General features: G+C 45.7%; 1 protein-coding gene across 3 annotated transcripts in view; it reads left to right on the top strand.

Annotated features, from left to right (window-relative positions):
• The first annotated feature begins 4,616 nt into the window (after nt 1-4,616).
• The window catches only part of tmem14ca (transmembrane protein 14Ca), a 62,000-nt gene continuing 44,216 nt past the window's right edge, over nt 4,617-22,400 (top strand). For all 3 annotated transcript variants that reach the window (XM_087978676.1, XM_087978675.1, XM_087978674.1), the window contains exon 1: nt 4,617-4,717. In XM_087978676.1, coding sequence (XP_087834802.1) covers nt 4,642-4,717 — 76 coding nt within the window. In that variant the 5' untranslated portion in view covers nt 4,617-4,641. The remainder of the gene's footprint in view (nt 4,718-22,400) is intronic.

The raw sequence follows: 22,400 nt of genomic DNA, 5'->3' as shown, positions 1-22,400 counted from the left end.
CTCCTCATACAGGTAATTGGTTTTCCATTCTGGATGTTGACGAGAGTGATGGTTTCTCAAAAGAGTGATGCAAAAGATAAACACAAACAGGAGGGAAGGAAGAAGAGACAGGTGGTAAGGGTACGGGTTCTTCAGTTAGAGAATCATACAGGTATTTCTATGCGTGTTAGGTTCATGGATGCTGTAGAATAGCTGCAGGATATTCTTCTGGGTAAAAATGAGATTGTGGTCCACACCAGTCCTGATGATATAGGCAGGAGAAGAAACGTGGTCCTGCAAACTGAATTTTGAAAGCTTGCTAGGTAATTAGCAATCAAAAGTAATACCGTCTGGGTTACTGTCAGTGCACATCCAAGTGAGAACAAAATAAGTAGGATAGGTCAGATGAATGTATAGCTGGAACCCAGAAGGTAGTACCTAGAAGGATGGATTAAGGTTCCTAAGTTATTGAACCTGACTCTGGGAGAGATGGCACCCTTACAAGCCTGACGCTTTGCACCTGAATAAAGCAAAACTGAATTCCTTGTTTCGAACTCACTAGGGCATTTTATTTAATGCAGTTGGGAAAGGTTTAAACTGACACAGCAGGGCTTTGGAAACAAGGAGACAATTTAAAGTGTAAAACTGAGATGCACTAGCATATACTACATTAAGAGGTGAAATTGGAGCAAAGGAGAAAGTAACAAAGTCTAGATTAGAGTTACATCCAGGATTGCCATCTAGAGTTAAGAGTTTTGTGCTGAAATAATGGCACAGAGGCTTGTACCCCGTCACCAAGTCACCCTTTATTTACATGAGTGCATTCCATAGATTCTGACCAGCTTGCTCAGTGCCAATCTCTCAGAGTGGCCTCATTTTAGGCTCTTTAGAGCCAGGACTCCCTGATTTGGGGGGCAGTTAACCAGGATCAATCAGGGATCTTATATTCTGAGAGCCTTTCTTGTTATTCTTGATGGAACTTTCTCACACCAAATATGACTGCCAAAACTTCCTTCTTTATCTTGGCACATTTGCACTCGGCATCAGCTAAAGTCTGGGAAGCAAATGCTATCAGGTGTTCCTCTCCGCTGGGCCACCAGTGAGCCAACACTACCCCGATACTGTACAAGGAGGCATCGCATGTCAGCACTACATCTTGCTTAGGATCATAGTGGGCCCCAACATCTTAGATGCTGATAGCTGTTTTTTCACTTCACTATAGGATACGTCTTGGCTACAAGACAATTTACAAGGCTGTCCCTTTTTCAATAATAGATTCAAGGGTGCCAAGATGGAGGAGATGTTACATATAAATTATCCATAGTAAATCACCATACCAAGGAGAGATCTAAACTCCAGTACAGACATGTGTGCTGGGGCACCTTTGATTACCCTCACTATCTTCCATGGGTGTATCCCACTCTTGTCGCCACTGAAATAACTGCATCAAGGCTGGTATCCCGTCACCAAGTCACCCTTTATTTACATGTGCACAGTACATGGGCTTTGACTAGCTACCTCAGAGCTAGTCCTGGAAGTGACAACACTCTGTGACTCTCCTGTTTATACCTATCTCAGCCACAGTTTGCTGATTGTCTCAGGTTAACAGCCCCAGTCAGGGATCTCATATTCAATGTGATCCACCTGGCCAATCATGTTCTAATTATGACAATGGCGAAAATGGATAACTGTCTCAAGGAATGGCAGGACCTCATGTCAAATTGTCCAGGTTACAATATGTTCAGAAAACATAAGAAATAAGGAACATAGAGCAAGGATGGTAGTTTTGGTTAAGGATACCGCTGTTGTGCTGAAAAGGGAAATCAGGAGGGCAAAAAGGGAACATGAGATAGCTTTGGAAAACAGAATTAAGGAGCATGCAAAGAGTTTTTACAAATATATTAAGGACAAAGGATAACTAAGGAGAGAATAGGGTCCCTCAAAGATCAGCAAGGCGGCCTTAGTGTGGAGCTGCAGCAAATGGGGGAGATACTAAATGAATATTTTGCATTAGTATTTATTGTGGAAAAGGATATGGAAGATATAGACTGTAGGGAAATAGACGGTGACATTTTGCAAAATGTCCACATTCCAGAAGAGGAAGTGCTGGATTTCTTGAAATGGGTAAAGGTGGATAAATCCCCAGGACCTGATCAGGTGTACCTGAGAACTCTGTGGGAAGCTAGAGAAATGATTGCTGGGCCTCTTGCTGAGATATTTGTATCATCGATAGTCAGAGGTGAGGTACCAGAAGACTGGAGGTTGGCTAACATGGTGCCACTGTTTAAGAAGGGCAGTAAGGACAAGCCAGGGAACTATAGACCAGTGAGCCTGACCTCGGTGGTGGGCAAGTTGTTGGAGGGAATCCTGAGGGACAGGATGTGCATATATGTGGAAAGGCAAGGACTGATTAGGGATAGTCAACATGGCTTTGTGCATGGGAAATCATGTCTCACAAACTTGATTGAGTTTTTTTGAGGAAGTAACAAAGAGGATTGATGAGGGCAGAGCAGTAGATGTGGTCTATATGGACTTCAGTAAGGCGTTTGACAAGGTTCCCCATGGGAGACTGAATAGCAAGGTTAGATCTCATGGAATACAGGGAGAACTAGCCAGTTGGATACAGAACTGGCTCAAAGGTCGAAGTCAGAGGGTGGTGATGGAGAGTTGTTTTTTCAGATTGGAGGCCTGTGACTAGTGGAGTGCCACAAGGGTCGGTGCTGGGCCTTTTGTCATTCACATAAATGATTTGGATGTGAGTATAAGAGGTACAGTTAGTAAGTTTGTAGATGACACCAAAACTGGAGGTGTAGTGGACAGCGAAGAGAGTTACCTCAGATTACAACAGGATCTGGACCAGATGGGCCAATGGGCTGAGAAGTGGCAGATGGAGTGTAATTCAGATAAATGCGAGGTGCTGCATTTTGGGAAAGCAAATCTTAGCAGGACTTATAAACTTAATGGTAAGGTCCTAGGGAGTGTTGCTGAACAAAGAGACCTTGGAGTGCAGGTTCATAGCTCCTTGAAAGTGGAGTCGTAGATAGATAGGATAGTGAAGAAGGCGTTTGGTATGCTTTCCTTTATTGGTCAGAGTATTGAGTACAGGATTTGGGAGGTCATGTTGCGGCTGTACAGGACATTGGTTAGGCCATCGTTGGAATATTGCATGCAATTCTGGTCTCCTTCCTATCGGAAAGATGTTGTGAAACTTGAAAGGGTTCAGAAAAGATTTGCAAGGATGTTGCCAAGAGTGGAGGATTTGAGCTATAGGGACAGGCTGAACAGGCTGGGGCTGTTTTCCCTCGAGCGTTGGAGGCTGAGGGGTGACCTTATAGAGGTTTACAAAATTATGAAGGGCATGGATAGGGTAAATAGGCAAAGTCTTTTCCCTGTGGTCAGGGAATCCAGAACTGGAAGGCAGAACTGAGAGGGGAAAGATATAAAAGAGACCTACAGGGCTACTTTTTCACTCAGGGGGTGATACGTGTATGGAATGCGCTGCCAGAGAAAGTGGTGGAGGCTGGTACAATTGCAACATTTAAGAGGCATTTGGATGGGTATATGAATAGGAACGGTTTGGAGCAATATGGGTCAGGTGCTGGCAGGTAGGACTAGATTGGGTTGGGATAACTGGTCGGCATGGACGGGTTGGACCAAAGGGTCTGTTTCCATGCTGTACATCTCTATGACACTCTGAGAGAGCTCCAGAGAGGTCATGGTAGACAAACAGGAAGCTGGAAGAACACAGCAAGCCAGTCAGCATTGAGAGGTGGAGAAGTCAACGTTTCGGGTGTATCTCTTCTTCTGGACTGGGAATCGGAGTAAGGGGAGCTGCAGATTAAGGGGTGGGGTGGGGTGGGGAGAGTTTTTGGTGGTGTGTAGAGAGGGGCGAAGTGGTGACGTAGTGATAGGTGAACACTGGTGGAGGGTACAGCCTGGTTGATCAATCGGAGGATTGAATCTGGTTGGTAGCTGGAAGAAAGGGTTGACCAGAGAAATAAAAGGGAGGCCAAGGAGGGACTGGAAAGGGAGCTGGGATATGGGAAGGGAAGCTTTTTGAAGTTGGAGAACTCAATGTTGAGTCACAGAATTGATTTGACTGGAGCTAAGGAACAAAAAGAGTGCAATTAAATTGCTGTGTACGCTTTTGAAGTAGCAGGAAGAATGTCCTGTAAAAATCTGCCAGGACATTATAAATAGATGCAAACGTCTTTGTTTAACTATGTAATGGAGACCTTATTTACTCAATGTATACTGGGATAGTTGTAATATAAAGGGCAGTGAGAGGCGAGCATTCCCAGGTTGTGCAAAGAGAATTTCCAATAATAGTATTTGTTCATTCCAAAAGAAAAGGGCCAAGTTGATCAAATTTCAATCGGGGAATATGATGGGGAGCGTGATCATTGTATCATAGATTCAGGATGTTGGTGGAAAAGGACACCTAACAATCTAAAGTAAGGATAATCAAATGGCGGACAGCTGACTAGCTTTGTATCTTTTGTGTATTTTTTGTGCATATCATTCATGTTGTCTTTGCACTAACACACTCAGTTGCCTCAGGGGGCCTGGAGACAGACACTCCCCAGAATCCTTAGCGAACTGAGTCCCTCTGGGAGTGGCAGTTGTGCGCAGGTGCAGGAATATTCGGACAGGCAGCGGAAGATGGCGGTGGACTGGCTTGGTTTTGGTTATGCGGCTTTGGTGGCTTCAGGAGGCGTGATCGGTTATATTAAAGCGGGTAAGAACTAATGACCAAATGTGTAACGGGGCTTGACCCTGCACTGACATTGGTGCATTTTTATGAAGCCGCAATGTTTGAGAATTTCTCGGGGTTTTCTTTGCCGGAGAACGAGTTAACGATGTTATTTTTTTCTGAGTGAGAGGTTGGCAAGAAATATTTCATGCAAATGTAAAACAAGTAACGAGCAACGATCGGTATTACTGACTTGAGGGGAACTTAATGGGAGGCAGAGAGTACAGATGGAGTCTTCACAGGGGAGGAGGGTCAATCATGTGAGCGCGGAGATAGAAATAGCAGAGGCATTGTCGAGAACTAGCCAAATACTAGGAGGCAAGCCACAGGATTGGCGATCGTCTTTCATGAATATTGGCAATGAGGATTTAGTTTGTTTTGTGGCGCTGGGGTAATGTTCCACCCTTTAAGAGGAGAAAGTGAGGTCTGCAGACGCTGGAGATCAAAGCTGAAACTTTATTGCTGGAACAGCACAGCAGGTCAGACAGCATCTAGGGAAAAGGAGATTCGACGTTTCGGGCACATGCCCTTCCTCAGGAAGGGCATGTGCCCGAAACGTCGAATCTCCTTTTCCCTAGATGCTGTCTGACCTGCTGTGCTGTTCCAGCAATAAAGTTTCAGCTCCACCCTTTAAGAGTCTGCTTCAAATCCCACCTGATTCGGAGGCGTGTCGTTAACATCCGAAAAGTCATAGAGGTGTACAGCATGGAAATAGATCCTTCGATCCAACTCGTCCATGCCGACCAGATATCCCAACCTAATCTAGTCCCATTTGCCAGCACCTGGCCCATATCCCTCCAAGCCCTTCCTATTCATATACCCATCCAGATACCTTTTAAATAATTGTATCAGCCTCCACCACTTTCTCTGGCAGCTAATTCCATGCATGCAACATTCTGTGTGGAAAAAGATGCCCATTACATCTCTTTCATATCTTTCCCCCCTCACCCGAAGCCTGTGCCCTCCAGTTCAGGAGTCCCTCCACCCCAGGGAAAAGACCTTGTCTGTTTATCCTATCCATGCCTTTCATGATTTTATAAACCTTTCATAAGGTCACCCCTCAGCCTCTGACACTTCAGGGAAAACAGCCCCAACCTATTCGACCTCTCCCTATAACTCAAACCCTGGCAAAATCCTTGTAAATCTTTTCTGAACCATTTCAAGTTCCACACCATCCTTCCAATAGGAAGGAGACCAGAATTGCACGCAATATTCCAAAAGTGGCCTCACCAGCGTCCTGTACTGCTGCAACATGACCTCCCAACTCTCATACTCAATAAGGCAGAAGTGGGTATTGCAGATGCTGGAGACTAGAGTCGCAGGGAGATAGGATAGTGAAGGCGGTGTTTGGTATGCTTTCCTTTCTTGGTCAGAGTGTTAAGTATAGGAGTCAAGATTAGAGTGGTGCTGGAAAAGCACAGCAGGTCAGACAGCATCCGAGGAGCAGGAAAATTGACTTTTCGGACAAAAGCCCTTCATCAGGCTTTTCCAGCATCACTCTAATCTTGACTCCTATACTCAGTACTCTGACCAAAAAAGGAGAGCATACCAAACACCACCTACACTATCTTATCTCCCTGCGGCAGTGTTCAAGAAGCTCTGAACCTGCATTCCAAGACCTCTTTGTTCAGCAACACTCTTTTGGACCAAATAACCAAATCAGGAAGTTGTAGGCAGTATTAGTCACGGTAAAGTTGTCAGAATCTGTGGTAAAGACTACTTGGTATAGACCAGTCAGACCATCCAGTTTGCTCAGCCGTCCAGAGATCATGGTTGATCTGATGCATCTTCAATTAACTTTCCTGCCTTTTCCCCATAATGTTGATTTCCTTACTGATTAAAAATCTGTCTATCTTTGTCTTGAATAAACTTCATAACCCAGCTTCAGAGCCCTTTGTGGTATAGAATTCCACAAATTAACTACCCTCAGAAGAAAGAATAGGAGGATAGAGCAGATGAATGCATGGCTGAGGAGCTGGTGTATGGGAGAAGGATTCACATTTTTGGATCATTGGAACCTCTTTTGGGGCAGAAGTGACCTATACAAGAAGGACGGATGCACCTAAATTGGAAGGGGACTGATATACTGGCAGGGACATTTGCTAGAACTGCTTGGGAGGATTTAAACTAGTAAGGTGGTGGGGTGGGACCCAGGGAGATAGTGAGGAAAGAGATCGATCTGAGACTGGTACAGCTGAGAATGGAAGTGAGTCAAACAGTCAGGGCAGGCAGGGACAAGGTAGAACTAATAAATTAACTGCATTTATTTCAAGGAGAAAGTGAGGACTGCAGATGCTGGAGTATCAGAGCTGAAAATGTGTTGCTGGAAAAGCGCAGCAGGTCAGGCAGCATCCAAGGAACAGGAGAATCGACGTTTCGGGCATAAGCCCTTCTTCAGGAATGAGGAAAGTCTGTCCAGCAGGCCAAGATAAAAGGTAGGGAGGAGGGACTTGGGGGAGGGGCCTTGGAAATGCGAAAGGTGGAGGGAGGTCAAGGTGAGGGTGATAGGCCGGAGTGGGGTGGGGGTGGAGAGGTCAGGAAGATGATTGCAGGTTAGGAAGGCGGTGCTGAGTTTGATGGATTTGACTGAGACAAGGTGGGGGGAGGGGAAATGAGGAAACTGGAGAAATCTGAGTTCATCCCTTGTGGTTGGACGGTTCCCAGGCAGAAGATGAGGCACTCTTCCTCCAACTGTCATGTTGCCATAGTCTGGCGATGGAGGAGTACAAGGACCTGCATGTACTTGGTGGAGTGGGAGGGGGAGTTAAAGTGTTGGGCTACAGGGTGGTTGGGTTGGTTGGTCCGGGTATTCCAGAGGTGTTCTCTGAAACGTTTTGCAAGTAGGCGGCCTGTCTCCCCAATATAGAGGAGGCCACATCGGGTGCAGAGGATGCAATAGATGATGTGTGTGGAGGTGCAGGTGAACTTGTTGCGGATATGGAAGTGTCCCTTGGGGCCTTGAAGGGAAGTAAGGGGGGAGGTGTGGGCACAAGTTTTGCATTTCTTGCGGTTGCAGGGGAAGGAAACCGGGAGTGGAGGTTGGGTTGGTGGGGGGTGTGGATCTGACAAGGGAGTCACGGAGGGAGTGGTCTTTTCGGAACGCTGATAGGGGAGGGGAGGGAAATATATCACTGGTGGTGGGGTCCGTTTGGAGGTGGCGGAAATGACGGCGGATGATACGTTGTACATGGAGGTTGGTGGCGTGGTAGGTGAGGGCCAGTGGGGTTCTGTCCTGGTGGCAGTTGGAGGGGCGGGGCTCAAGGACGGAGGAGCGGGAAGTGGAAGAGATGCGGTGGAGGGCACCGTCGACTACGTCTGGCGGGAAATTGCGGTCCTTGAAGAAGGAGGCCATCTGGGTTGTACGGTTTTGGAATTGGTCCTCCTGGGAGCAGATGCGGCAGAGACGAAGGAATTGGGAATATGGGGTGGCATTTTTACAGGGGGCAGGGTGGGAGGAGGTGTAGTCTAGGTAGCTGTGGGAGTCGGTCGGTTTATAGTAAATGTCCGTGTCGATTCGGTCACCCGAGATAGAAATGGAAAGGTCTAGGAAGGGGAGGGAGGAGTCTGAGACGGTCCAGGTGAATTTGAGGTCGGGGTGGAAGGTGTTGGTAAAGTGGATGAACTGTTCAACCTCCTCGTGGGAGCACGAGGCAGCGCCGATACAGTCATCGATGTAGCGGAGGAAAAGGTGGTGGGGTGGTGCCAGTGTAGCTGCGGAAGATGGACTGTTCCACATATCCTACGAAGAGGCAGGCATAGCTGGGGCCCATGCGGGTGCCCAAGGTCCTGTCACCGACCTTTTCACAGCTGAGGCTTAACGCCTGCTCGTGTACACCTCCTCCTACTGCCCCCTTGACCATGACCCCACTTCCCACCACCAAACCATCATCTCCCAGACCATCCAGAACCTCATCACCTCGGGGGATCTCCCATCCACCGCCTCCAACCTCATAGTCCCACAATCCCGCACCGCCCGTTTCTACCTCCTGCCCAAAATCCACAAACCTGACTGCCCTGGCCGACCCATTGTCTCAGCCTGCTCCTGCCCCACCGAACTCATCTCTGCATACCTTGACACAGTCCTGTCCCCCTTAGTCCAAGAATTCCCCACCTACGTTCGGGACACCACCCACGCCCTCCACTTCTTCCTTTCCCGCCGTACCAACCAGTACCCTTCTACTGACACCCTTCTTCGACTGACTGAACTGGTCCTCACCCTGAACAACTTCTCTTTCCAATCCTCCCACTTCCTCCAAACCAAAGGAGTAGCCATGGGCACCCGCATGGGCCCCAGCTATGCCTGCCTCTTCGTAGGATATGTGGAACAGTCCATCTTCCGCAGCTACACTGGCACCACCCCCCACCTTTTCCTCCGCTACATCGATGACTGTACCGGCGCTGCCTCGTGCTCCCACGAGAAGGTTGAACAGTTCATCCACTTTACCAACGCCTTCCACCCCGACCTCAAATTCACCTGGACCGTCTCAGACTCCTCCTTCCCCTTCCTAGACCTTTCCATTTCTATCTCGGGTGACCGAATCGACAGGGACATTTATTATAAACCGACCAACTCCCACAGCTACCTAGACTACACCTCCTCCCACCCTGCCCCCTGTAAAAACATCATCCCATATTCCCAATTCCTTCGTCTCTGCCGCATCTGCTCCCAGGAGGACCAATTCCAAAACCGTACAACCCAGATGGCCTCCTTCTTCAAGGACCGCAATTTCCCGCCAGACATAGTCGACGATGCCCTCCACCGCATCTCTTCCACTTCCCGCTGCCCCGCCCCTCCAACCGCCACCAGGACAGAACCCCACTGGTCCTCACCTACCACGCCACCAACCTCCACGTACAACGTATCATCCGCCGTCATTTCCGCCACCTCCAAACGGACCCCACCACCAGTGATGTATTTCCCTCCCCTCCCCTATCAGCGTTCCGAAAAGACCACTCCCTCCGTGACTCCCTCGTCAGGTCCACACCCCCCACCAACCCAACCGCCACTCCCGGCACCTTCCCCTGCAACCGCCAGAAATGCAAAACTTGCGCCCACACCTCCCCCCTTACTTCCCTCCAAGGTCCCAAGGGACACTTCCATATCCGCCACAAATTCACCTGCACCTTCACACACATCATCTATTGCATCCTCTGCACCCGATGTGGCCTCCTCTATATTGGGGAGACAGGCCGCCTACTTGCGGAACGTATCAGAGAACACCTCTGGGACACCCGGACCAACCAACCCAACCACCCTGTAGCCCAACACTTTAACTCCCCCTCCCACTCCACCAAGGACATGCAGATTCTTGAAATCCTCCATTGCCAGACCATGGCAACACGACGGTTGGAGGAAGAGTGCCTCATCTTCTGCCTGGGAACCGTCCAACCACAAGGGATGAACTCAGATTTCTCCAGTTTCCTAATTTCCCCTCCCCCCACCTAGTCTCAGTCAAATCCCTTGAACTCAGCACCACCTTCCTAACCTGCAATCATCTTCCTGACCTCTCCGCCCCCACCCCACTCCAGCCTATCACCCTCACCTATCCACCTATCGCATTTCCAAAGCCCCTCCCCCAAGTCCCTCCTCCCTACCTTTTATCTTAGCCTGCTGGACAGACTTTCCTCATTCCTGAAGAAGGGCTTATGCCCGAAACATCGATTCTCCTGTTCCCTGGATGCTGCCTGACCTGTTGCGCTTTTCCAGCAACACATTTTCAGCTCTGCATTTATTTCAATGCAAGGGGCCTAACAGGGAAGGCAGATGAACTCAGGACATGGTTAGGAACATCGGAATGGGGTATCATAGCAATTACGGAAACATGGCTCAGGGATGGGCAGGACTGGCAGCTTAATGTTCCAGGATACAAATGCTACAGAAAGGATAGAAAGGGAGACAAGAGAGGAGGGGGAGTGGCCTTTTTGATAAAGGATAGCATTACAGCTGTGCTGAGGGAGGATATTCCCGGAAATACATCCAGGGAAGTTATTTGAGTGGAACTGAGAAATAAGAAAGGGATGATCACCTTATTGGGATTGTATTATAGACCCCCCCCCCCAATAGTCAGAGGGAAATTGAGAAACAAACTTGGAAGGAGATCTCAGCTATCTGTAAGAATAATAGGGTAGTTATGGTCGGGGATTTTAACTTTCCAAACATCGACTGGGACTGCCATAGTGTTAAAGGTGTAGATGGAGAGGAATTTCTTCAGTGTGTACAAGACAATTTTCTGATTCAGTATGTGGATGTACCTACTCGAGAAGGTGCAAAACCTGACCTACTCTTGGGATATAAAGCAAGGCAAGTGACTGTGGTGTCAGTGGGGGAGCACTTTGGGGCCAGCGACCATAATTCTATTCATTTTAAAATAGTGATGGAAAAGGATAGACCAGATCTAAAAGTTGAAGTCCTAAATTGGAGAAAGGCCAATTTTGACGGTATTAGGCAAGAACTTTCAAAGGTAAAAACAATGACTGCAGATGCAGGAAACCAGATTCTGGATTAGTGGTGCTTGGATGCTGCCTGAACTGCTGTGCTCTTCCAGCACCATTAATCCAGAACTTTCGAAAGCTGACTGGGGGCAGATGTGCGCAGATAAAGGGATGGCTGGAAAATGGGAAGCCTTCAGAAATGAGATAAAAAGAATCCAGAGAAAGTATATTCCTGTCAGGGTGAAAAGGAAGGCTGGTAAGTATAGGGAATGCTGGATGACTAAAGAAATTGAGGGTTTGGTTAAGAAAAAGAAGGAAGCATATGTCAGGTATAGACAGGATAGATCGAGTGAATCCTTAGAAAAGTAGAAAGAAAGTTGGAGTATACTTAAGAGGGAAATCAGGAGGGCAAAAAGGAGACATAGCTTTGGCAAATAGAATTAAGGAGAGTCCAAAGGGTTTTTACAAATTTATGAAGAACAAAAGGGTAACTAGGGAGAGAATAGGGCCCCTCAAAGATCAGTAAGGCGGCCTTTGTGTGGAGCCACAGAAAATGGGGGAGATACTAAATGAATATTTTGCATTAGAATTTACTGTGGAAAAGGATATGGAAGGTATAGACTGTAGGAAATAGATGGTGACATCTTGCAAAATGTCCAGATTACAGAGGAGGAAGTGCTGGATGTCTTGAAACGGTTAAAAGTGGATAAATCCCCAGGACCCGATCACGTGTACCCGAGAAATCTGTGGGAAGCTAGAGAAGTGATTGCTGGGCCTTTGCTGAGATATTTGTATCATCAGTAGTCACAGGTAAGGTGCCGGAAGACTGGAGGTTGACAAACGTGGTGCCACAGTTTAAGAAGGGCAGTAAGAACAAGCCAGGGAACTATAGACCAGTGAGCCTGACCTCGGTGGTGGGCAAGTTGTTGGAGGGAGTCCTGAGGGACAGGATGTAAATGTATTTAGAAAGGCAAGGACTGATTAGGGATAGTCAACATGGCTTTATGCGTGGGAAATCATGTCTCACAAACTTGATTGAGTTTTTTGAAGAAGAAACAAAGAAGATTGATGAGGGCAGAGCAGTAGATGTGATCTATATGGACTTCAGTAAGGCGTTTGACAAGGTTCCCCATGGGAGACTGATAAGCAAGGTTAGATCTCACGGAATACAGGGAGGACTAACCATTCGGTTACAGAACTAGCTCAAAGGTAGAAGACAGAGGGTGGTAGTGGAGGGTTGTTTTTCAGACTGGAGGCCTGTGACCAGTGGAGTGCCACAAGGATCGGTGCTGGGTCTCTACTTTTAGTCATTTACATAATTTGTATGCGAGCATAAGAGGTACAGTTAGTAAGTTTGTAGATGACACAAAAATTGGAGGTGTAGTGGACAGCGAAGGGGGTTACCTCAGATTACAACAGGATCTGGACCAGATGGGCCAATGGGCTGAGAAGTGACAGATGGAGTTTAATTCAGATAAATGCGAGGTGCTGCATTTTGGGAAAGCAAATCTTAGCAGGACTTCTACACTTAATGGTAAGGTCTTAGGGAGTATTGCTGAACAAAGAGACTTTGGAGTGCAGATTCATAGCTCCTTGAAAGTGGAATCGCAGGTAGATAGGATAGTGAAGTTTGGTATGTTTTCCTTTATTGGTCAGAGTATTGAGTACAGGAGTTGGGAGGTAATGTTGCGGCTGTACAGGACATTGGTTAGGCCACTGTTGGAATATTGCGTGCAGTTCTCGTCTCCTTCCTGTTGGAAAGCTGTTGTGATACTAGAAAGGGTTCAGAAAAGATTTACAAGGATGTTGCCAGGGTTGGAGGATTTGAGTAATAGAGAGAGGCTGAACAGGCTAGGGCTGTTTTCCCTGGAGCGTCGGAGGCTGAGGGGTGACCTTATAGAGGTTTACAAAATTCTGAGGGGCATGGATAGGATAAATAGACAATGTCTTTTCCCTGGGGTGGTGGAGTCCAGAACTGGAGGGCATAGGTTTAGGGTGAGAGGGGAAAGATATAAAAGAGACCTAAGGGACAACTTTTTCATGCAGAGGTTGGTACGTGTAAGGAATGAGCTGCCAGAGGATTAGATTAGATTAGATTAGATTACATTACATTACATTACAGTGTGGAAACAGGCCCTTCGGCCCAACAAGTCCACACCGACCCGCCGAAGCGCAACCCACCCATACCCCTACATTTTACTCCTTACCTAACACTATGGGCAATTTAGCATAGCCAATTCACCTGACCTGCACATCTTTGGACTGTGGGAGGAAACTGGAGCACCCGGAGGAAACCCACGCAGACACGGGGAGAATGTGCAAACTCCACACACAGTCAGTCGCCTGAGGCGGGAATTGAACCCGGGTCTCAGGCGCTGTGAGGCAGCAGTGCTAACCACTGTGCCACCGTGCCACCCAGGATGTGGTGGAGGCTGGTACAATTGCAACATTTAAGAGGCATTTGGATGAATATATGAATAGGAACGGTTTGGAGGGATATGAGCTGGGTGCTGGAAGGTGGGACTATATTGGGATGGGATAACTGGTCAGCTTGGACGGGTTGGACCGAAGTGTCTGATCCATGCTGTACATCTCTATGACTCTTAAGTTCCTCTTAGTCATAGTCATCTAGCATGGAAACAGTCCCTTTGATTCAACTTGACTATGTTCAGCAGGCATCCCAATCTGACACAGTCTCAATTGCCTGCATTTCATTCATATCCCTCTACCTTTCCCATTCATATATCCATTTGGATATATTTTAAATGTTGTAATTGTACCTGCCTCCACCACTTTCTCTGGCAGCTCACTTCCATACACGCATTGCCCTCTACGTGAGAATGTTGCTCATTATACCCTTTATAAATCTTTCCACTCTCACCTTAAGTCTATGCCTCTAGTTTTGGATGCCCCACCCTCGGGAAAAGACCTTGGCTATTCAGCCTATCCTTGACCCCTCATAATTTATCCAACTGTAAGGCCACCTCTTACTCTCCAGGAGAAAAAAGCCCCAACCTATTCAGTCTCTCATTTTAATTCAATCCTCCAGTCCTAGCAACATCCCTGTAAATCTTGTCTGCATCCTTTTAAGTTTTACAATATCCTTTGTATCTGTTTTAAATACGTAAAGCAATCCCAATTGTTCTTCTCTGAGATAAATGGCCCAAAACTGTTCACAACTATGCTCTGATTAGGACTTTCTATAGTTTTAGCAAAACCTTCCTCCTTTTGTATAACCCACTGAACTTGGATCCTAACTTTACATTCACAAGAACTCCCAAATTCTTTTGTTCTTTAGCTTTCTGAATTTAAATAATATTCCTAGGGGTTTAGTGTTTGCAAATAAAAGCTCAAGAAGGTTAGGAGAGCTAAAAGGGGACGTGAAAGGATACCAACAGGTAAAATAAAGGAAAATTCTTTGGTGTTTTGCAGGTGCATTAAGGGTAAAAGAATGAGAGGAAATGTAGACCATGTTAAGAGAATTAAGGTAAGTTGTGCATAGAGCCAAAGGATGAAGGTAGGACTCTAAATAAATACTTTGTGTCATAGTAGTAGCGAGAGAGGTGACATGGATGTAGAAATCAGGGAGTCAGTCTGTAATACAGTTAAAGAAATTAGCAGAGATAGGAGGTTCTGAGTGGTCTGACAGGCTTATAAGTTGATAAATCTCCAGGATGGAATGAAATGTATCCCAGGGATAGGAAGGAAGGAAATAGCAGTGAGTGTTTGCAGAAATATTTATTTTGTCTCTGGCCACAGGGGAGCTGCTGGATGACAATTATTGTGGTACCATTATTTAAGAAGGGAGTAAGGAATATACCAGGAAACTAGAGGCTAGTCAGTCTAGCCTCTGATGAAACTGTTGGAAGCCAGAACAGAGGGGCTTCTTGTCAAAACAAAAAAGGCAGCTTACGTAAGATGGAGGAAGCAAGGATCTCGCACAGCTTCAGAGGAATACAGGCTTACTACAAAGGAGGTCAGAAATTGACTGACGAGAGCTAGGAGGGGGCACGAAAAAGGCTTGCTGGAAGGATTAGGGAGTACCAAAGGCATTTTACTCATAGGTGAGGAATAAAAGAATGATCAAGAAGAAGGTAGGGCCGAAAATGTGTTGCTGGAAAAGCGCAGCAGGTCAGGCAGCATCCAAGGAACAGGAGAATCGACGTTTCGGGCATAAGCCCTTCAGGAAGGGCTCCTCGAAGAAGGTAGGGCCAGTCAGGGATAGCATAGGGAACTTGTGTGTGGAGCCTGAGCAGATAGGGGAAGCCCTAAATGAGTTTCTTGCTTTGGTTTCACTAAGGAAAGCGACCTTATTGTGAATGAGAACTTTGAGGAGCTGGGAAACAGGCTTGAACAGATCGAGATTGATGAAGTTGATGTGCTGGAAATTTTGGCAAACATTAAAATTGGTAAGTCCCCAGGGCTAGACCAGATTTATCCTAGGTTGCTCCAGGAAGCTAGAAAGGAGGTTGCTAAGCTGCTGGCGAAGATCTTTGCCTCCCCACTCTCCACGGGAGTCATATGGGAGGATTGGAGGGAGATGAATATTGTTCCTCTTTCAAGAAGAGGAATAGGGAAGTCTCTGGCCATTACAGACCAGTCAGACCTAGGTCTGTAGTCAGCAAGGTTTGGAAAAAATTGAGGGATAGAATTTATGACTATTTGGAAAAGCATAGAGTGATAAAAGACAGTCATCAAGTCATGCCTCACAAATCTTAGGTCTTTGAGGAGGTGACGAGACAGGTTGTTGAAGGTTGAGCAGTGGATGTAGTGTATATGGACTTCAGCAAGGCATTTGATAAGGTTCCCCATGGTAGGCTCATTCATAAAGTCAGGAGGTATGGGATACAGGGAGAATTGGCTGGCTGACAGAAGGCAGAGAGTGGTTGTAGATGGAAGGTATTCTGTGTGGAGGTCAGTGTTGAGTGGGGTCCCGCAGGGCTCTGTTCTTGGGCTTCTGCTCTTTGCAGTTTTCATAAATGATTTGGGTGAGGAGGTTGAGGGGTGGGTTAGTAAACTTGCCAATGACGGAAAGGTTGGAGGTGCCGTTGATAGTATTGAGGGCTATTGCAGGTTGCAGCACTACATAGACGGGTTAATCCATTACCCTTTCCTCCAGCACCCTGTTATTAACTGCAAGTTCTTATCTGATCTGAGTCATGCTCAGCTGAGCCTCTTGTTTCACAAAACTGAAAACTGACTCTTTCCCGACCTGCTCATACCCCATACACTTTCTCACTGGGGCCCCCATTGTTTGTTTTATTATGTTGAATTAGATCGGAAGTTGTCTTAGTAACAGGCAAGATAGGGTAATGGTCTGACCTTGCAGATGGAAAGCTATTTCAAGTGGTGTACTGCAGAGCTTGATGTTGGGACCTGTTTGCTTTACGCATGAATAATTTTATCACCACGAAATTGGCCATTTGGTGGATAATACAGAAAATAGCTATAAATTATATAGGTGAGTTGGAGGAGAGGGCAGTAAAATGGCAGATGGAGTTCAAATTGTCAGTATGTGGTAATGCATTTAAGGAGGTCAAACAGTAAAAAGAATACATAACAAACATGAGAAACTGAGGACTGCAGACACTGGAGATCAGAGTGTGGTGCTGGAAAAGCACAGCTCGTCAGGTAGCATCTGAGGAGCAAAATAATTGACATTTCGAGCATAAGCCCTTCATCAGGAATGAGGGGTGGCTGAAGGGGGCTGAGAGATAAATGGAAGGGGGGGTGGGGCTGGGGAGAAGATAGCTGAGAATGGCGATAAGTAGATGAAGGTGGGCATGAAGCTGATAGGTTGGAGAGGAGGGTGAAGAGGAAAGGAAGATGGACAAGTAGGTCAATTCAAGAGGGCGGTGTCGAGTTGGAAGGTTGGATGGCAGATGGGGTGGGGGAAGGGGAAATTAGGAAACCGGTAAAATCCACTTTAGTCTGGTGTGGTTGGAGAGTCCCAAGGTGAAAGGTGAGGTGTTCTTCCTCCGGCATCTGGTGGCTAGAGTTTTGCAGTGGAAGAGGTGCAGGACTTGCATGTCCTTGTGGGAGTTAAATGTTCAGCCACAGGGTGGTAGGGTTGTTCAGTGTGTGTCCCAGAGTATACGCAGAGGTAGATGAAGTGAGAGGTTTTGGCATGCAAGTGCACATGTCCCTAAAGATTTCAGTGCAGATGAATAAAGTTGTAAAGAAAGAATTTGGAATGCTTTGCTTCATTGGCAGTAGAATACAAAAGTAGGGATATAATTATGAAAATGTATAACACCCTGGTGAAGTCACAAATGGAGTATTGTATACAATTCTGATCACCACATTATAGAAATGACATAATTCCTCTGGAGAAAATGCAGAGATGATTTACTACAATGTTGCCAGACAGGAGAATTGTCACTATGAGGCCAGATTGGATTGGTTGGGAGTGTTTTTCTTGAAACAAAAGATTGAGGTGCACAAAATTGTAAGGAGTAGAGCTAGATAGACAGGGGTAATCTGTTTCCCTTGGAAGTTCAAAAACTAGAGGCCAAGATTCAAGTGGTAGATAGAATAGGTTGGTGGGTGTCTGGAACTTACTGCCCCTTTTGGTAGTAGAGGCAGAGACTCCAAACTCTTTCAGTATGTACATGGACCTGCACCTTAAGTGCTGTAAACTGCAGGGCTATAGGCTGTGTGCAGGAAGATGGGATTTGAAGGGTGTCTGACAGTCTTTGGGTCAGCATGAGCAAGGTGGCCTGAATGGCTCCCTTCTGTGATGTATCATTTTATATTCCATGCAAAATATCACTGGTCTGATTAGTAAGTTAGTAGATAACGTGAACATAGGTGGATCTGTGGATAGTGAGGATCAAAGGATGTAATAGGATGTAGATCGGCTGGAAAGTTGGGTGGAGAAATGGACAAGTATGAGGTAATGCATTTTGGAAGGTCTATTACAAGAAACCATACTGTAATTGGCCAGACCCTTAGGAGCATTGACAGGGATCTTGAGCTCCAAGATCTTAGCTTTCTGAAAGTAGCAACACAAGTGGACAAACGTTAAAGAAAGTGTACAACATGCTTGCCTTCTTCAGTCGTGGAATTGAATGCGTAAGTTGGCAAGTCATTCTGCAACTTTCTAAGACTTTGGTCAGGCTACATTTGGAGCACTATGCACAGTTCTGGTTGCCACCTTACAGGAAGGATGTGGAGGCTTTGGATAGGATGCAGAAGAGCTTTACCAGGATGTTGCATGGATTGGACTGTATTGGCTATAAGCAGAGGTTGGATAAACTTGGATTGTTTATGCTATAGAAGTATATAAAATAATGAGGTGTAGATAGGATAGATAGTCAGAGTTTCTTTCCCATGGTGAAAATGTCAAATACTATGGGATGCAGGTTTAAGGTGAGAGAGGAAAAATTTAACGGAGATGTGCAGTGGGAGGTTTTTTTTTAAATGGGTGCTTAGAATGTCCAGACAGAAGCAGATATGATAGTAAACTTTAAGAGGCATTCAGACAGACACATAAACAGACAGAGAAGAGGGACTATGTGCAGACAGATGGGATTAGTTTAGAATAATATCATGATTTGCATTTACATAGTGCAGAATGTCCTGTTCTGTGCTAATTGTCCTATGTTCTAGTTGATCTTCTGGATTAGACTATCACAGGGGATCCTGTTGAATGCTTCAGAAAGTCCAAATAGACAACATCCTTTGCCTTAGGAAGAGGAGAATCAATCATACTCTTCACTTCATCAAAAAACTCAAGCTAGTGAGACAAGACCTCCTCCACACAAAGCTATCCCAAATTGTCCATTCTTCTTCAAATCCAAGTAAATCCTGTCCCTAAGAATGTTCTCCAATAATTTCCCTTCTGCTGATGGATGCATGCCTCATCAACCTATAATTTCCTGGATTATCCCTGTTCCCCTTCTTGAACAAAGGAACAACTTTGGCCATTCTCCAGTCTTCTGAGACAATGCCTGTGGCCTAAAAGAATACAAAGAAATCTGTATCCAGGCCATAGCAATCACTTCTTTGCCTCCTTCAGTCTCCTGTGATAAATCCCTTGTATCTAATGTTTTTCAAGGCAGCCAACATCACCTTAATTTTGACATGTCCTAGAATATGAACAAACCCCTTTCCCTAGTTAGCTTCTTGCTCCTAATATATGTATAAAATGACTTATGATTCTCCTTAATCCTCCTTGTCAAGGACATTACATGGCTCCTTTCTTGCCCTCCTAATACCTTTATGTTCTTTTCTGTTCCCTTTATCCTCCAGGGTCTTGTTTAATTTCACTTTGCTAATCCTTACCTATGCTTCCTTTTTCCTTTTAACTAAACTTGCAACGTAGCTTCAACCAAAGTTCCCAAAACCTGCCATCCCTACCTTTCATTCTCACAGGAAAATGCTGATCCTGAACTCTGGTCAACCAGCTTTTGAAAGACTCCCACATGCCAGATGTGGGTTTTATCTTCAAACATCTGCCCGTGATCTATTATTTCCAATTTGCGCCTAATACCATTGTAATAGTCTTCTCCCAATTGAGCACGTTTCATAGTCATACAGCACAGAAACAGACACTTCAGCCAACCAGCTCATGTCGATCATAATCCCAAACTAAACTAGTCCTGCCTGCCTGCACTTTGGTCTGTATCCTTCCAAACATTTCTTATTCATGAACTTATTAAATGTCTTTTAAACATAAGTTTACACATATCCACCACTTCCTTTGGAAGTTCTTTCCACACATAAATGACACTCTCTGCAGATGGTTGAAGGCACAGCAGTGAAGAGTGTACAGCGTCAGTCTGTATACAGATAACACCTCCACATCATCTCCACATCATCATTAGACTGCTCAGATTGGGTTAGTAACTTGTAAATACAACCTATTTTTAGTTGTAATAAAAACAAAAGTTGCTGGAAAAGCTTAGCAGGTCTGGCAGCAATTGTAAAGAGAAATCAATGTTAAAGTTTGGGTCCAGTGACCTTTAGACTGAATTGATGTTATTGAGGAAAATGTCATTTTATATGCTGAAGATAGGGTGGGAGGAGGGGCTAAGGAGTAAATGATAGGTGGAGATAAAAGCCAAAGGGAGAGAATAACAGTTGGTCAGACAAGAGTTGAAAACAATCTGGCTGGAAGGAGACTGTTAGTGACTTAAAAATAACTAGTGTATAGTGGCAGACTATGTGGTAACAAGGCCTGGTGTGTGGTAGGGGGCTAAGATATGGGGAAGTTCAGGCTCTAAAATTATTGAACTTGATAGAGTCTGGAGGGCTGCAGCATCCCCAAGCAGGAAATGAGATATTGTTCTGCCAGCTTATGCTGAGCTTCACTGGACCACTGCAGCAAGTCTGAGACATGTTGCCCAGGGAAAGGGTGCTTTGTTATAGTGACAGGCAGCTGGAAGCTAAGGGTCTTTTTTGCAGGCAGAACGTGGTTGTTCTGCAAAGTGGTCACCTAGTCTACACTTTGTTTTCTCAATGTTGAGGAGACCGCATTGTGAACAGTGAATGCAGTAGAATAAATTGTGAGAAGTGCAAGTAAAGTGCTTCTTCACCTTAGTTGTATTGTGGTGTGTGTGTGTGTGTTATCTCACTAAGATGGTTACTGCAAAATTTAGCACGTTGAAGATTCGTGTCATTTTTTTGTACCACTCATCTGAGAGCAGCTTTTTAGATTTCTAGGAAGAGTTTTTGCATGAGGGTGTGTAAATGTTGGTTTCTGTTATCCATTGAGTTCAGAACTATAATTACTTATCGAAGCATAAGAATTTGCAACATTGTGCAGCATCAGTGGGTTGTTAAAAGGCTGTTAAACTGAAGATAGCAGAGCTGAGACAGATGTGCCAAGATAGGAAATGCATGTCTGTTTCACCAATCCCAAATATATTTCTTAACAATTACTGAAATGAAATAAATCAATACAGGTAAGCAAACCATACGTTTGATTCAAAGTTTGTGAGAAGATTTGTAGCTCGGGTGCTCGTTGCTATATGAACAAATCAACGGAACACCCATGGGGCTCACTGATCTCGGGACTCATAGCAGAAGCAGTAATGCAAAGATTAGAACAAACAGTCTTACCACAAATTCAACCCAAACTCTGGGTCAGATACGTTGATGACACCTTTGTAATCATTAAAAACACGGAAATAGAGAAAACACACCGAATCATCAACTCCACACTCACAGGAATCCGATTCACTAGAGGAAGAAAAGGACAACCAACTCCCATTCCGAGACGTGAGGGTACAGAGAACCCCAAACGGAGAATTCACCACTAAGGTACACAGGAAAGCCACACACACAGACCAAGTCCTGAACTATGAAAGCAACCACCCCAATACACACAAACGAAGTTGCATCAAGACACTATTCAAAAGGGCCACAACACACTGCAGCACACCAGAACTGCAAAAAGAGGAAGAGGAACACCTATACAAGGTATTCGCCAAAAACGGATATCCTCGCAATTTCATCAACAGATGCCTAAGAGAAAGACAACGGAACGAGGACATGCCGCAACCCAAAGGACTAGCCGCACTACCATACATCAAGAACATCTCTGAAATGACAGCCAGACTACTGCGACCACTAGGACTTATAACAGCACACAAACCAACTCAGACAACTCACCAGAACGAAGGACCCGATACCCAGCATGAGCAAAACTAATGTAGTGTACAAAATCCCATGCAAGGACTGCACAAAACACTATATAGGACAAACAGGAAGACAGCTAACGATCCGCATCCACGAACATCAACTAGCCACGAAACGACACGACCAGCTATCCCTAGTAGCCACACACGCAGACGACAAGCAACATGAATTCGACTGGGACAACACTACCATTATAGGGCAAGCCAAACAAAGAACAGCCAGGGAATTCCTAGAAGCATGGCATTCATCCACAAACTCCATCAACAAACACATCGACCTGGACCCAATATACCGGCCACTACAGCGGACAGCTGAAACTGACAACTGGAAGCGGAAGGGACAGGCCACTATAAATGCCGGAGGAAACACTACAGAAGCGCTTCACAGGAGGCTCCCAAGCACTGAGGATGTCACCTAGACAGGGGACGAAACGTTTGCAACAAAAACTTCCAGCTCGGCGAACAGAAGCACAGCATACGTTTGATTGTTAATGCTTATTTCAAGGATTTCAGTGTAAATACATATTTATTTTTATGTTGCAAGAGTGGTAACATAAACTGAACAGCTGGTCCAATTACACTGAAAAGTACAA

Source organism: Chiloscyllium plagiosum, unplaced genomic scaffold, assembly GCF_037043375.1.
Source record: "Chiloscyllium plagiosum isolate Xiang-an unplaced genomic scaffold, Cpla_swu_hap1 HiC_scaffold_34, whole genome shotgun sequence".
Classification (NCBI taxonomy): Eukaryota; Metazoa; Chordata; class Chondrichthyes; order Orectolobiformes; family Hemiscylliidae; genus Chiloscyllium; species Chiloscyllium plagiosum.
Note: the sequence above shows the minus strand (reverse complement) of the source record. Positions and strands in the feature narration are given on the sequence as shown.